The following is a 16,665-nucleotide window of genomic DNA, read 5'->3' as shown; positions in this document are numbered from 1 at the left end:
TCACTGAGCTACATCCTCAGCAAATATTTAGTGATTATGTCTTCTTGGTTTGAGGCTTTTGTGTTTTGTTTTGTCTTTCAAAACAGGGTTTCTCTGTGTAGTCCTGGCTGTCCTGGAACTCACTCTGTAGACCAGGCTGGCCTTGAACTCAGAGATCCACCTGCCTCTGCCTCCCGAGTGCTGGGACTGAAGGTAGGTGGACACCACCGCCGCCTGGCTGATGAGTTTTAAGATATTATTTTTTATTATTTGTTTTATGTGTGTGAGTGCTTGATCTGTATATATTATGTATGTGTGCCACATGCATACCTGATCCCAGTGGAGGTCAGAAGTAGGTGTCAGATCCCATGTAATGGAATTACAGATGATTGTGAACCGCTGTATGGGTGCTGAGAATTGAACGTGGGTCTTCTGCAAGAACAAGTGTTCTTAACTGTGTCATCTTTCCAGCCCCAAATTTATTTTATTATAAATGGTTTTTAGACTTACTATTTTATTTAATGTGTATGAGTGTTTTGCCTGCATGTGTATCTGTATACCACATGTGTGCCTGGTTCCCGAAGAGGTCAGAAGAGCCTCCCCTGGATATCCTGGAACTGAAGTTATGGACAGTTGTGAGCCACCATGTGCATTTTGGGAATCAAACCCAGACCCTCTGCAAGAGCAACAACTGCTCTTAACCACTGAGACATCTCTCCAGTCAAAATTTATAATTTTTAGTTATATGGGGGCAGGTACAGGGGGAGTACAAGTACCCTTGGAGGCCAGAGATACCGGATCCCCTGGAGTTACAAGCAGTTTTAAGTGGTTATGGGTGCTGGGAACTGACCTTGTGTCTTTTTTTTTTTTTTTTTTGAGAAAGGGTCCCTCTGTAGCCCTGGTTTTGTATCTGCCTCCTGAGTTCTGGGATTAAAGGTCATGTGCCACAACACCCAACACAATATGCACTCTTAACCAATGAGCCATCTCTCCAGTCCCGTGTTTTCTTTAATGTATGTGTGTATATGCTCATGTGTGTACATGTGGATAGAGGCCTGAAGACATTGCATTTCTTCCTCAGTGCTGTTTGTCTTGTTTTGTTTTTAAAGATAGGATCTTACTCACTTGAACTTAGCAGATTCAGCTAACCTGACTGGCCATCAAGTCCTAAGATCCTCCTGTCTCTGCCTCCCTAGCAGCAACATTACAGATGCATGCTGCCATGCCTGGCCTTTTTATGCGTGCTGGAGATGGAATTTGACTGCACCACCTCCCCAGCCTGTTGGTTTTAATTTTTGAAATAAAGTCAGAGTATAGTCAAGGCTAGGAATTTGGAATCCTCCTGCAGAGGCCTCCTGAGTGATGCTACAGTGGATAAATTTATTTATGAAACGTAGAGTTAATATTCTAACTAGTTTAAACTTGTAGGGTTTGTTTTTTTTTTTTTTCTCCTATTTGTCCACAGGACTGAGGATGAAGAAGGAAACTGCCTTCAAATTCCAACTCTCTACTTTCCTTTAGCCAGCCGATAACAGGAGCTCGACTTTCCTAAGTTCTTTCTTGTGTCTCTTTGTCTTTGCTGATATTCTCCCCAGAATATGCCTGTTTCCCATGGCTGGCTCTTCACTGCTAGTTAAACTCAGTTTAACATTTATCAGAGAAATTTTCTCTGCACCCTTTACCCCATTCCCTCACATGAATGTCACCCTCAACTTCTTTGTGCTGTCATAGCAACCTACATATACTTCTGCCATGTCCCGTTGTGACTATTTCCTTCACTGTCTTCCACATGTGAGAACGTGTAGGTGTTGGTGTGAGTAAACCCTCCTCACTGGCTGCCTCTTCTCAGTCTTACTGACTTTGACTGTACCCTGTCTTCTCTTTCCAGCACTACTTTCCCCCTTAAGGAAAGTCTTAACTCTTTGTTGCATTTTCTGTTCCCCTTGTTACTCAGTCTTACCAGTTGGCCTTCTAAATATACCTCACATCCCACACCTACACCATCCCCTTCTGCACAGTTTAACCCTCACTGTCAACTTCCATCTAGACTATGCATCATGCTAGTAACACATACTAATAACTGTTCTAAAATGGTAAGTTTTCACCATCTCCTCTGGTTGCATACTGCTCACATTCCTCCTTTATTTCAAGAAAGGATCTTACAAAGCTTAGACTGGCCATAGATGCAGTGTTTATGAAGGTGCCTTGAACTTCAAAACACACACACACACACACACACACACACACACACACACACACACACACCGCCAGCTTTCATCTCCCAAGTGCTGGGATTACAGGCATGTGCCAGCACACCTGGTTTAGCCTGAGCTAGGGATCAGGTGAGACTGGTTGAGTATATGCCAATTTCTTAATTATCCTGTCTTGTAACTCCAAGGAACTTCTACAGGATTTGATTAAAGATTTTATAAACTGTTTCTATGCTTAAATAGAAGAGATTGAATCTGTGCATGGTTTTGTTTTTTGTTTTTTGGTGTTTTGCGAAAGGGTTTCTCTGTGTAGTTTTGGTGCCTGTCCTGGATCTCGCTCTGTAGACCAGGTTGGCCTCGAACTCACAGAGATCCACCTGGTTCTGCCTCCCTAGTGCTGGGATTAAAGGCGTGCTCCACCACCAGCAGGCCATGTTATTTTGTTTTTTTGAGACAGGGTTTCTCTGTGTAGCCCTGGCTGTCCTGGAACTCATCCAGGCTGGCCTTGAACTTGGATAGCCACCTGCCTCTGCCTCCCAAGCGCTGCGATTAAAGGTGTGCGCCACTACCTCCCGGCTGTACATGGTTTTCTTAAAAAGGAGTATTTTTGTCTAGGTGTGGTGGCTCATGCCTGTAATTTTAGTACTTGGAGGGCTGAGGCAGGAGAATTGACATGAGTTTAAGGCAAACATGGGTTACTTAGTGAGACCTTTGTCTTATGGAAATGATTCTGTATCACTTAGGAATAGAGACCGTAATATTTTAGATCAAGTAAACGTATTTAATCACAATAATTGGAAATTGCTAATTTTAAAATGTTTGAGATGAATTTTATTTTAAATGTCAAAATCTGTAATTAGGGCCAGCAGGTAGAGACACTTGCTGCCATACCTGAGTTTGGTTTCTGGAACCCAAATGGTAGTAAGGGAGAACTAGATTCCTGCAGGTGTCCACATGTACACTCTAGCACTCAGGAACACACAAATATTTTTTAATCTGTTATTAAAGTAGCAGAATTAGAATTATAAAATTATACTCTGAAACCACCCAAAGGTAGTAAATTCTGTTGGTTATTGAAAACAAGTTCCTGAGTCAATTCAGAGCATTAGTGTAGGAGAATAATTGATCCAGTTTACTTAGTAATAAAGATGCAAATGGATATTGACAGAGCAGTTAGGGGATTGGTGTCACAACTATTTATTGAATAACTCCTACAGATACTTGGTAGCTTTAGACCTTACAGAAGAATTACAACAGTAACATTAAACCTGCTCTCTTAAGGCCTAAAATATTATTGATCACAATTGGATGTGGTAAGTGAAATACAGAACAATAGGAACTAGTATAAAAAAGTAAGGGATGTTTGTGTGTGAAATTCACAGCTGTTTATTGAATCATACATTTACACTAATTTCCATTTTTGTGGAGGCAGAATGGTTTCCTGAGAAAGCACACGAGACTTGTAGTTGGGAAGCCTGAATTCTGGTCCTGAGTCTGTTGCTAAGGATCCATGTGGATCACAGTCTTCTCTTTGAACAATGGGCCCATGTGTAAAGGGAATGCTGGGTAAGCTCATTGAGCTCATAGATTCTCCAAACATACAAACTGCATTTTTATGAGATGTCTTAGGATAAAAGATAGAACCTTGGCAGTCTGCTGGACTAAAAGGAACAGGGGCAGAGGAATAGATCAGTGCTAAAGCATGTGTTTAGTATGCACAGGGCCCTGGGTTTGATTCCCACCCACCCCCAAAAGTGGCCACAGTATTCTTTTCAAGATATATTGTCTGTTTATATGTTTAGAAATCCATTGATTAAAATGCTCACCTCATTTATCCCATGGTGATTTAGTATCTACTTCCACATTACTGACCCACCAAGCGTGGAAGTATGCTTCCCACACTGCGTAGGATTCCAAGGTGCAACATGGCCCCAAAGAAACTGCACTTTTCTTCAAGGCCCCTCAGTCCTAGTGATGTCGTCCCATTCAATTAGAGGTGGCAAAGGCTGGCCTGGCTCCAAAAGAAGACTGTCAATTCCTTTCCCTTTCTGTGTCCACGCTCGGCAGGATGCTTCCTCACGCCCACCTCTCTCCCCCTTGCTGTGACTTTGGCTTCCGCCAGATGTCACACCGCTGCTTGTCACCGCCCAGACTCTCATCATCGCTGATTTGTTGTTTCGGTGTATTTGTAACAACTGTTCTCTTTAGCTGTAAAATTTATGGAATTTCACGCACTTCTTAAACACCACAGTGTTCCTTTTTCATAATAAGGAAACAGACGAGGAATTGTATGCACAAAAGTTAGATTTAAGCAAAGTTTCTGTGTGTGTTGTATGCTCCCCACTCCCAAATGTACAGGTCACAGGTGGAACTGAGCTTAGATCTGTGGGTCTCAGGGGCACAGAGATAAGTTAATGCATCTTGATCTCAGGAGGAAGTACATAAGAGATATACTTTATGGGTAATGCCCCAGTTAATGTTATCCCTTTGGTAACCATAAAAAGGTAGATAATTTTATTCTCTGTGACAGCATCTCCTTGATCTTTGTATTATCTCGTCAAATCTGGTAGTACAGTTAGAGCCTAAAAATGAGCAGGTGAGAGTAACGAGGTTTTGATATTACCGTGTATCGGGCATTGCACTGAGTCCTTCACATGTATTTATTTAAACCCCAGGAAATCTCAAGTGGCTTGGAACTCTCCACTTAGTAAATAAGCTTAATGTGTACTTTTTAAGAGAGGGAAAATATATCTGTCTGACCCCTCACACACTAATAAGAGACAATTTTTTAACTTGGCATGGGGACACATGTCTATGATCCCAATACTAGAGATATGAGACAGAATGTTTACAGCAAATTCAAGGCCAGTTTAATCCACATAGTGAGTTCCAGGCCAGCCAGGGCTGTATAAAGACCATGTTTCTACCTGCCTCCCAAAAAGAGAAAGGCAAAATTTTACAATACCTTGTTCTAGAGGCTAAAAGTTATTTTTAAGTCCCTGGTTGGTTTATTTGAAATCTTTTTCTTTGTATGTCATACACAACTTAAATCTAAGCATGTTGGTGTTCGTAAACCACTGGTCGTCAGGCTGTTGTTAGGGAGTGAGTGCCTTACTACGTGCTGAGTTCTTCTCCTAGATGGACAGTTGAGTATTTGTGTTGGTTGAAATATATATATATATATATATATTATATATATATATAAATATAAATTTTTATATATATATATAAAATACTCAGTCTCAGCCTTTGCTGTAGAAGATGTCTAGGGATCTAACACAGTCTCCACTGGCAGACCTCCTAACCTTGTCTTACGTCTTAGATAGAATAGAGGTTACTTTGTAAAGGACAGGATTTTTGGTCCTGTCATTGGTGTTTGTACTACCCAGTAGTTAGGCAGATTCTTCCATTTAGTAGGCATTTAGTTTAGTATGTGATACTGTGCATAGGAAATATGGGAACTGATGAAAAAGTACATAGACTAGAAAGTGATGCTTAATGCTTAGGATAGCTACATCTGCAAGAGGCAGTATGAAAATACTAAATATGTGTTGACTTAGTTTCCAAATGTGGGTCTATATTTTTTCTGAGGGACCTAGGGTAGACTACCTTGAAGTAAAATAATACTTTTAAGTGTCTAATATGATTGCTTTCAACCATGCAAGTCTGTTAATCTTTGGGCACAGGTAAACAATCCTAGGAAGGAGACACTAGGAAACTCCCCCACCCTCTTTTTTTTTTTTTCTTTTGGTTTTTTGAGACAGGGTTTCTCTGTGTAGCCTAGCCGTCCTAGAACTCTGTAGACCAGGCTGGCCTCAGACTCAGAGATCTGCTTGCTGCTGCCTCCTGGGTACTGGGATTAAAGGCATGCAGCATTATACCCAGCTGATACTAGGAAACTTTTCATTGACTACTTGCTCCCATGTTCCAGACAGTGTGTTAGCTACTTGTAATAAACATCCCTCTGTATCCTTTTATAAAGACACATAACTATAAGGAATTTGCCTTGTGTCAGGAGTAGTTGGACTTCCAATTACTTATACTTTTTATTTCATAGATTGTTTTAAAAAACAATCACTTATTAAGCCTATATTGTACTTTAGCTATTTACCGTGAATGTGCATTATTTCTGACCCTTCACTACAGCCCTTTTGTACTTGGCATTATCCCATATTTCAGTTGAGAATTCTAAAATTAAAACAGGTTAAGTACTTTTTCTGAAGTAACACATATGCTAATAGAATCAGAATTCAAGCTCAGGTCCAGCCCTTTGTTCCATGGCCTGTTTCTTCCTGAATTGTTTGTCTGTGGTATTAGTTCCCTTTTTATTTGGGACTTAATGTCTAACTTGCCTCCTAAACTTTTTTCTCCTTAGCAACTCGTGTCTGGAGGGAGGTTGAAAAGAGAAGCAACAAATCCACTTTTTTATGGAGATGTAGGCATTTAATTTAAACTTGAACCACTTCTCAGAAATGGGGCCTGTTGGGGCTAGAGAGATGGCTTAGTAGTTAAGAGCATTTACTGTTTTTCCAGAGGGCCTGGTTCAACTCCCAGCACCACATGGCAACTCGCACTGTCCATAACTCCAGTTCCAATGGATCCAGTACCTCCTCTGACCTCTGGGGACTCCTATACACACATGGTGCATGTACATACACTCAGGCACACACAGATATACTTAAAATAAATAATCTTTAAAAGAAAGAAGTAGGACCTATCACATCCTTGCCTTGGTTTAGTAGTTTTCTTAATATTTTCTTGTAATATTAAACATTAACCACATATATGTTAAAATGTTCAAGATGTTCTCTTGTATGATTATTAATGTTCACTCATTTAACAAATGTTTATTGAATATATGGTGTATACTTGTACATCATTGAAGAAGACAGACATACTCCTGCCTTCATAGAGTTTATAATATATAAAGTATTTGTGAATAGGTGAATTGTATCTTCTATATACTGTTTCCCCCAATCACAGCACAGGAAGTCACAGTTGTGTAAGCTGTTAGAATAGAACAGAATTGTAGGAACCTATGCTATTAACTTTCCTTGTAGAACTGCTTAGAATAGCACAAAAATGAATTGATCTCATTCCAGCAAACAATGACAGCATTCAAAAATTTATGTGAAACTTAAAGACAAAACAAAACAAAACCTAACGTAAGTCAAAGGTCTTTGATGGAGCATTGTCAGAATTTCTGAAACTGCAAGTTGTTACACAGATGTATTGACTTAATTAGTCTAGATAACACCACTTATTTATGCTTAAGCATCTCACACATGCAAAAGTCGGTAATTCGAAGTCACACAATATTTGTGAGTTATCTTCTATATCACGAGTTGTAGTTTCTGACTACCAACTTCACTGAGTGTATATGAGATGCTTAAGCATAAATAAATTATATTATGTAGATCAAGTAAGCACCACAGTTGCTTCTGGACTTGTGTTTACATGGGGTATTGTGTAAAATCTTGTAATAATGGCTGTAGAGTGATGTGAATTGTTGTGAAACATGATTTAATCTCATACTATGGGAAGAGCTTCATTAAATAGAACATACCTGGAATCTACTGCCTGAGCCCTCTTTGAGAGTCTGAATGGATTCCTAATACACCATGCAACTTGGCAAAATTGTTTTGGTTAACCATGCAGTGGGTGTTTTGGGAGGACTGAGTTATACACTTAGAAAAAAAGATTAAACTTACTTTGTGATGGGTAAGAAACTGTATCCTGAATTCTCTTATGGGAGAATGCTCCTTAAAGACACTAGGCTAGTCTTTTTCTCCTCCTCCCTAATCCTCCTAATTTTAACTATAAGAACATCATGAGATTTAGCCAGGCGATGGTGTTGTACAACGTGGGAGGCCAGAGGCAGGCAGATCTCTATGAGTTCGAGGCCACCATGGTCTGCAGAGGGAGTTCCAGGACAGCCAGGGTTACACAGAGAAACTCCTGTCTCAAAAAAACAAAAGCATCACGATATTCTGTGTCTTGTCAGATTTTGCAGTACTGTTTCACACTTTAAAAAAATTCTATTAACTATATATATTTTTATCTTTAGCTAATTTAAGCAGAGCTTTTGTTGTTTAAAGAGTGATTTATTAAAATGTTAGACTGTAGCTAACACACTAGAAATTTAGATCATCTAGGTCTTTTCCTATATTGTTTTTCTCTTGCCTTAGAAGATAGACAGGGGTAACAGTAATCACCTTAGTTTTGCACATAAGAAAACAAGTTCAGCTGGGCGGTGGTGGCATACTTAATCCCAGCACTCGGGAAGCAGAGCCAGATGGATCTCTGTGAGTTCAAGGCCAGCCTGGGCTACAGAGCGAGATCCAGGACAGGCACCAAAACGATACAGAGAAACCTTGTGTCAAACAAAAACAAAAACAAAACAAAACAAAAAAACAAGAAAGAAAATGAGCTCAGGGCCCACTGAGGTGGATCAGCTGGTGAAAGCCTCCCTTCCCATGACCCACATGGTGAGAGAGAATCGCTGTTGCAGAGTTGTCCTCTGAAGCCACATATGAGCCATGACATGTGCATGCAGGCAGATACACGTGCGCACGCACGCACACACACACACACACACGTAAGCATAATAAAAGAAAACAGACACTCATAGCATTTAACATTTAAGCCTCTTGCCTATGGTTGGGCTCACTGAGAAGGTAGTACCAAGCACAGTTCCAGAGTACAGCACACTTCATTGGAAATTGATAGGCCAGCCATTATTTTCCCAGAAGTCCTGACTACTGATGGCTAATTCTTATTCCTGTGAGCTGTCTACTGTTTTACTCCAAGGATAGGTACCTGTTTGGAGGTTGGAGCTCCTATAATTTTCAAGGGACATTAGAACTCTTCCTGCTCAGTAGCACCGCTGGGTTAGCAGGATTCCAATAGGTATATTCGTGTACTCTAACGTGAGTTTCTTCAAGCTACCAAATGCCTGCATTGGTCAGTGTGCAAAGAATGTGCAGTGTCCGTGGTGATATATTGTGTACCTTAATACAAACCTGAAGATCAGAGGACAGAACAAGCCACTAGAGTAAACACAGAGGCCAGGCAGTGGTGGCACACCCTTTAATCCTAGCACTCGGGAGGCAGAGATCCTCCTGGATCTCTATGAGTTCAAAGCCACCCTGGACTACGTGAGATTAACTCGGTCTAGGAGAGAAAACAGGGCCAGGCAGTGGTGGCACACATGCTATTAATCCCAGGAAGTGATGGCTGGGCAGAGAAGGTATATAAGGCATGAGGAGACAGGAACTAAAGGCTTTTTTTCGGCTGAAGCCTTTTCAGCTGGAACTTTTCAGGCTGAGAAGTCCTAGAGGTAAGATGTGGCAGTGGCTTGTTCCTTTGTCTCTCTGACCTTTCAGCCTTTACCCCAGTACCTGGCTCCGGGTTTTTATTAAAAGACCTATTAGACTTCCTGTTATAAGTGTCTCTTTTGAAGCCATTGGCTGTTCCAACTTCATATTCCATGGTAAGATGTCTCATTTAATTGAACATAAGTGTACGTGAAGGGATAGGCACAAACCACGGCAAGGCTTTCGTGCTACCCACTGAAGCAGATACAAGAAATATAAGAATAAACAAAAAAGCCCACAAATGGGATTCCCAGCACTGGTACCTGGGGCATAGGCAGACTCAATTTAACATGGCAAATGCCCCCAGCCGATATAGGAAAAGTAATTATCCGTTTGGAAATGGGCAGCATTGCAGACGTAGTCAGGGTTCACTGTAGTAATTTGTGGTGTTAGACTTACAGGTAATATGAAGAACGAATATTTATTAAATGCAAGTTACAGCCAACTTTTTATTTGTGTCATTGATGAAAAGTAGGTTTTTTTATCCATCTCTCTTTTGGTTTTTCAAGACAGGGTTTCTCTGTGTAGTTCTGGAGCCTGTCCTGGAGGCACCACTGCCCGGCTCTGATACTATTTCTTCTTTCCATTCACAAATGGAGTCAAGGCCTTGATGCTTCCTTGAGGGAAGGCCCATCGATTTTATCCATCTTCAAGGAGTCTTGTTCTATTAGGAAGGGGTTGGGCTGGTGGGATGGCTCAGTGGGAAAAGCTGCATGCCACCAAGCATGATAACCTGAGTTCAGTCCCAGGACCCACATGGTGGAGGGAGAAAGCCAACCCCCCAGAGCTGTCCTCTGACCTCCACAGATGCACAAACATGAGAAGCCAATGGAGTTTTCCAAAAAGAAAAGGGAAATGTAGGACATGTATACACACATACAATACATAAATGTAGTTTAAAAAGAAAAACGTTAGCCATTCACTTAGCTCTTCAGCCCTGGGGCAGCTTTTTGTCATCATGGTCTGCTCTTACTTTTTTTCTGGAGTTGAAAACTACTGATTGCCTGGTGGTGGTGACACATGCCTTTAATACCAGCCCTGGAGTGGTGGGGGGTGGGGGAGGCAGAGGCAGGCAGATCTCTGTGAGTTTGAGGCCAGCCTGGTCTACAGAGCGAGTTCCAGGACAGCTGGCTACAAAGAAACCCTGTCTTGGAAAACCAAGAGAAAAGTGTAGTGATTTTAACTTAAATATTTGTTAAACCTCTATCCTTCCTTTCTCCCCTCTCAGTAATTATAGAGCATATAGTTTATTGTTTGATATTAGGCTAATATCTAGCCTGAACTAATTTTGGGGTAGGATTTTTGGGATGTGTCAGGTATTTGGGTTTTTTGTTGTTGTTGTTGTTGTTGAGATAAGACTCACTGTGTTGCCCAGGCTGGCCCCAGTCCTAAACTCCAGGGCTCATTAGTTTGCTTATTTTGTTTTTTGAGTTTTGTTTGTTTGTTTTTAATATTTGTTTTCATTTTATTCATGTGCATTGTTGTTTTTACCTGCATGTATGTCTGTATGAGGGTGTCGGATCCTCTGGAACTGAAATTACAGACAGGTGTGAGCTGCCATGTGGGTGCTGAGAATTGAAGAACAGCCAGTGCTTTTTTTTTTTTTTTTTTTTTTTGAGACAGGCTTTCTTGTTCCTGTCCTGGATCTCGCTCTGTAGACCAGGCTGGCCTCGAACTCACAGAGATCCGCATGGCTCTGCTGGGATTAAAGGCGTGCGCCACAACCCACTGAGCCATCTCCAGCCCTAGTTTCCTCATTTTAAATGACGTAATTGGACCCAGCTCTCTAGCCTGATGCATAATTGTGTTTGTTGGGTTTTGTTGATGTGTTAAACAGGGTCTCACTATGTAGCTTTGACTGACCTGGAACTCCCAGAGGTCTGCCTGTCTTTGCCTCCCAAGTGCTGGGGTTTAAGGTGTGCACCATTATTCTGTGTTCTTGGTTTCAACAGTAAAGAATGACCCAAGAACATTTAAGCCTTTGAAGTGCTTTTGTATCAGGCCACTCCCCCACTCCCCCCCTACCCCCATGCGTGTGTGAGAGTGTGTGTGGACAACTGGTGGGAGTCAGGTTCTGGGGTCACAGATCATCAGGCTGGGCTGTCAGTCCCTCACCTGGTGAGCCATTTTGACGGCCCAGGTCAGGTTCTTTTCCACAGGCTTTAAATAGAAACCAGAAAGCCTTCCTTCCTTTACTTTTGACCGTGCTAGAAGTTCTCCAGGCGGATGTGAACATTTACTTCCACTGTATTTAGCCAGTTGCTGCTAATCGTTGTTACTTGTCAGGAGCCAGATGCTCCTGTGTGCGCTGTTGGCGCTCTGCTCTGCTCAGCACTTTGCTGCCTCTCCTTTGCAGACCCCATACCATGTGAACCTCCTCCTGGCTGGCTACGATGAGCACGAAGGGCCAGCACTGTACTACATGGACTACCTGGCAGCCTTGGCCAAGGCTCCTTTTGCAGCTCATGGCTATGGTGCCTTCCTGACTCTCAGTATCCTTGACCGATACTACACACCAAGTAAGTACTAGCAGTCTAGTGGGAGAGCAGTAGCAGAACCCTGCCGTAGCTGCTTCCCAGTCTTGTCAAAGCTTGGAGTTGGCTGACTGCATCCTAGAGACAGGCTGGCTCCTCTCTGGAAGCTGATCTCTCTCTCTCTTGTGGGTCAGTACAGTCTTCCAAAACTTTATTGATAGAAGTCTGACTGCCAGGACTGGAGAGATGGCTCAGCAGTTAAAAGCACTGGCTGTTCTTCCAGAGGACCCAGGTTCAATTCCCAGCACCCACATGGCAGCTCACAACCGTCTGTAACTCCAGTTACCATGGCAAAACACAAGTATTAAAAAGTCTTAAAAAGTCTTCCTGCCAACCAAAATAAGCTGCTCCTATCTTTCAGCTGGGTTTTGCCTGGTGTGAAAGGGGTGCTGGAGTGAGCATCATCATGACTAGAGCGTTTTCATTCAGTTCTTAACTTGTCTGACATGTATTCTCTCTGCCTAGGTGATTATAGACATCTCATAGTCAGTGAGCAAGTAAACCATACAGTTTATGTACATGTTTGGAGCTTACCAGGATGAACAGGTCCTACCATGATAGCTGAGGACTTCTTTGTTTAAAACCATCAAAGCTCTTGAAGACCACTCCCTCCTGCAAAGGAAAATCCTTTCTTTCCCTATCCTGTCAGCTGGATGAAACTTGAGATGAGCAATGCTTTTGTGCTAAGTCTATGCTCTGACCCACTCCCAGGCTCAGCTCTAGCCACTCTGGACAGTGGGGACCTGAAATTCCTAGCGAATTCTCACAGGCCAGAGGTGCAGCCAGCTGAGCACTTCTCTCCTTACGCTCCGTTCTTCACTGCAGCGTCATAACAGTTGGCAGATTCTTTTCCTTCAGCTCCTGCCCTCTCACTCAACCTTAGCCATGCTAGAGCTCCAGGCCACATCCTGAAAAGAATTAGCCTGGCCTCCTGGTGACTGTCTCTTGATTTTGCATCTGTCAGTAATACAGCTGACTCCCCCACCAAAATAACCACCAGCCACCCTTGAAGCCTAATGCATAATGTGTCATCCCGGTTTGCCACGCCTACCAACAATCCCTTTGGACCCTGTTCTGAAGAGTCTCAGTCCATCCTCTTAACTGTCTTCCCATTGTTCTGCTGAGACCCAGCTGGGAGGAGCGGGAGGATGGCGCCCCAGCTGGGAGCGGGAGGATGGCGCGCTGGCCTTGTTCTCCCTTTCCCTGATTTGCAGCTGGCAAGGCAGATGGAATTGATTTAAGCCCTGGACTACAGGGACTGGTGAGAGTGAACTATGAAAAAGAGGGGCAGGCTGCTGGACTCTTAGAGGCGGGCCCAGGCCAGGGGAGACAGAATTCCGTCATGCTTCCCCTTCTCTGCGGCTGAAAATCAATTTGTAATGGCTCAGAGCCGTGGGAGCCCTCCTCTGCATATGGAGTAACTTTGTTGCAAGGTAGAAGTCTGAGTGTTTGCCTTTCCAATTGTGTGGCACTCAGACCTGGGGAAGTTTGAAACTTAATCACAAGCGGTAGAAGTCTGAGTGTTTGCCTTTCCAATTGTGTGGCACTCAGACGTGGGGAAGTTTGAAACTTAATCACAAACTGTTAAGAGCTGGAAGCAGGGCAGCCTGAATTCAGTGTTTGGCCTCTGTTCTCTTTCAGCTATCTCACGTGAGAGGGCAGTGGAGCTTCTTAGGAAATGTCTGGATGAGGTGAGTAGCTCCCGGGGGGTCCTGAAGGAATGTTTAGTCTCGGGTTGAAGTACCATTCCTGTTCTTGGTTGCTTTTTCCTGCTCTTTGCCAGACGGTATAATAAATACCCACAGACCAGATGTGAAGTTGCTCCCAGTGATGGAGGTTGATGTGGTTAATGGGCTTGTTTTTCTCTCGTGGGTCACCTCCTCATCAGTGTCAGTTTTACTGATTTAATTATTTTCCTTTCTGGTTAATCCAGACTAGTGGTTCTCAAAGTTCACTGTGTATCATCTGGGGGGAACTTTCCTTATCACTGATAGACCCCAGCACCCACTTCTAAACCATTTATAGGGAGGTAGAGACTGAGTGTCTTGTTTTAACTGGCAACCAATTGATTTTTTTTTTTTAAATGGTTTTTCGAGACAATGTTTTTCTGTATAACAGCTCCGGCTATCCTGGAACTTGCTCTGTAGACCAGGCTGGCCTCAAACTCAGAGAGATCCACCTGCCTCAGCCTCCCAAGTGCTGGGATTAAAGATGTGTGCTAGCACACCTGGCTAGGCAACCAAGTGATTTTAATAAGGTGATAATTAGGCCCCTGCGGTAAGAGACAGTGCCCTGGACTCTACACCTCCTGTGCCACCTTTAAAGTCTACTTCCTTAACAGTGCATTCAGGTGACCGTAGAGAGCACCTGGGAAGTTTGGGATCAGAAGTGGAAAGAAATCTTTGTTTTGGGAGTCCAAGAACCCAAACTCTACTCAGAGTAAGAGTGTAAGGATCTAGGATGAGACGGCCCAAAGTAGCCTCTTTAGCCTCTTCCTTCTTCTGTTTTTCTTGTGACCTAAGAAGGAACTTGAATGAATTGTCCAGTAAGAGGACAGAGCAGGTGAGAGCCTTGGCAGCACCGTCGGTCTCTGCCGCCTCTTGGATGACCCTGTCCCTTTTAGACCACAGTGCCCCATCCCTCTTCCTCTGTTCAAACCTCCTTTGCGCGAGAGCCGCTGAGAATCAGCTTGGGGGTTCTTGGCCAGTCAGCTGATAGCCAGTATTACTCACCAATATTCTAAGGGGGGCTGGCCAGGAAGGAGGCACCGTACTATCGGGTGCTCTTGAGATTTATTTCCCTAGGATCTTAAAAAAACCAGGACCAGGCATGGTGGTACATGCCTTTAATCTGAGTGCTAGGGAAGCAGGGGTGAGTGGGTGAATCCTGTGAGCTAGAGGCCAGCTTAGTATACACAGCAAGTATCAGGCTAATCAAAGCTACAAAATGAGACCTTGTCTTTAAAAAAAATTTTCTTAAGGAAAACATTTGCTTATTGTCACCTTTTCTTGAAGTTTGACCTTGATTCTAGACATGAGCCATCAGCCAGAAAGAACTGTGGAAATGGAATGGGCTGTTGTTACCCAGTCCTCATGGGCAACATGAAGGGAGAGGAGGAGGAGGGAGGGAGGTCAGAAGCCTGAGAAGATCATTTCCCAGCACCTGAGGGAATAGGTGGAGAGCCTGGGTCTTCTCTGGAGACTGTTGGGGAGGTTTCAGCAAGAGCAGCCACAGTTGTGACGACTTCCAAGCCATGCTCCTCACTAGTCACCTCGTGACACTGTCTGCTCCCATATGTGCGGACTGTTCCTTGAACAGCCTTAACTTGGACTACAAGAGACAGGGGCATGGCTTGTTCCAGGAATGTTCTCCATTCGCCAGGAATCATCCCCACCCACTCTGCAGCTGCACTCACAAACACTCGGGTAAATGACTAGCATAAACTGTTGGAACCTAGGATGTCCTGTTCGGGTCAGAGTCTCTTCTTAGACCTTGCTAGCTTACTACCTGGAGACTTTTTAAGAGGCAAGTGTGTTCCTATAGACGAATTGGTAGCAGACTGTGGGGATAAAAATTGGATTGCCTCGTGTACGGGCTGACTTGACCAGAGGCAGGCTCCCAGCTCCATTTCCCAGGTCATGGTCACTACTTTCCAGTCAGCCTCCAGCTACTGTATAGACATTCTTTAGTGACATAGCACTAGCTGCCCAGTTCCACAGAAGGAGAGGTTTTACACTCGACCTTTTAGCTTAGAACAGAACCTGCCACATACTTAGTATTCAGTAAATGTTTGCTCACTGATTTCCTTCATATCTCTGCAGCTCCAGAAGCGCTTCATCTTGAATCTGCCTACCTTCAGCGTTCGGGTCATTGACAAAAATGGCATCCATAACCTGGAGAACATCTCCTTTACTAAGAAGGGCTCCTAACGTCTCGTCCTTCCTCCCGCTCATCAGGGGACTTTTTTGATAGGCTCCTTAATTTTTTTTTCTACACTTTTGGCGTGCACTCTTGATAGATGATTAATCAAAATAAAGCTGAAGATAACTAAATTGAGCTTTCTGGTTTTGGTCTGTTTAGCTAACGTCGCATAGAAAGGAACCAACCATAAGGAGGGTCATCATCTTGTCAGGATGCTCCTTCCTGTCCCTCTCCCTCTGGTAATGATCTGAGTATCTCTGCCAGCTCGAAGCCCACACTGTCTGTCTTCCTCTCCAGCTTCTTCCAGCTCACTCTTTCGATTTCTGCTTGTTATGTCTTGTTCTCTCTAAAGCACTGCATCTCTTTGCCTTTGAGCTTAAATCTTTTGTTGACTGGACATGGTGGTGCATGCCGGTAGTTCCAGCACTTGGAAGTCAGAGGCAGGAGAATCTTTGTGAGTTTGAGGCCAACCTGGTCTATATAGTGAGTTCCAAGACAGCCAGGCTATGTGGAGAGACCTTGTCTCAAAAAAAAAAAAAATCTGTTGTGTGTTTTGTTTTGAAATATATGTATGCAATGTAGGGGACAGAGGACAACCTTGGGTGTTGCTCTTGGGAACACAGTGTGCCTCGCACCAACGTGCTC

General features: G+C 43.3%; 1 protein-coding gene across 1 annotated transcript in view; it reads left to right on the top strand.

Moving 5' to 3' along the window:
* Psmb2 (proteasome 20S subunit beta 2) overlaps positions 1-16,155 on the top strand; it is a 35,339-nt gene extending 19,184 nt beyond the window's left edge. The window contains exons 4-6 of the mRNA XM_052717304.1: positions 11,922-12,084; positions 13,741-13,790; positions 15,921-16,155. Coding sequence (XP_052573264.1) covers positions 11,922-12,084; positions 13,741-13,790; positions 15,921-16,028 — 321 coding nt within the window. The 3' untranslated portion in view covers positions 16,029-16,155. The remainder of the gene's footprint in view (positions 1-11,921; positions 12,085-13,740; positions 13,791-15,920) is intronic.
* The last annotated feature ends 510 nt before the right edge of the window (positions 16,156-16,665 follow it).

This window comes from Peromyscus californicus, unplaced genomic scaffold (genome assembly GCF_007827085.1).
Source record: "Peromyscus californicus insignis strain IS unplaced genomic scaffold, ASM782708v3 Scaffold_5__1_contigs__length_169319896, whole genome shotgun sequence".
Taxonomy (NCBI): Eukaryota; Metazoa; Chordata; class Mammalia; order Rodentia; family Cricetidae; genus Peromyscus; species Peromyscus californicus.
The sequence above is the reverse complement of the archived record's forward strand: the minus strand, read 5'-3'. Positions and strand labels throughout refer to the sequence as shown.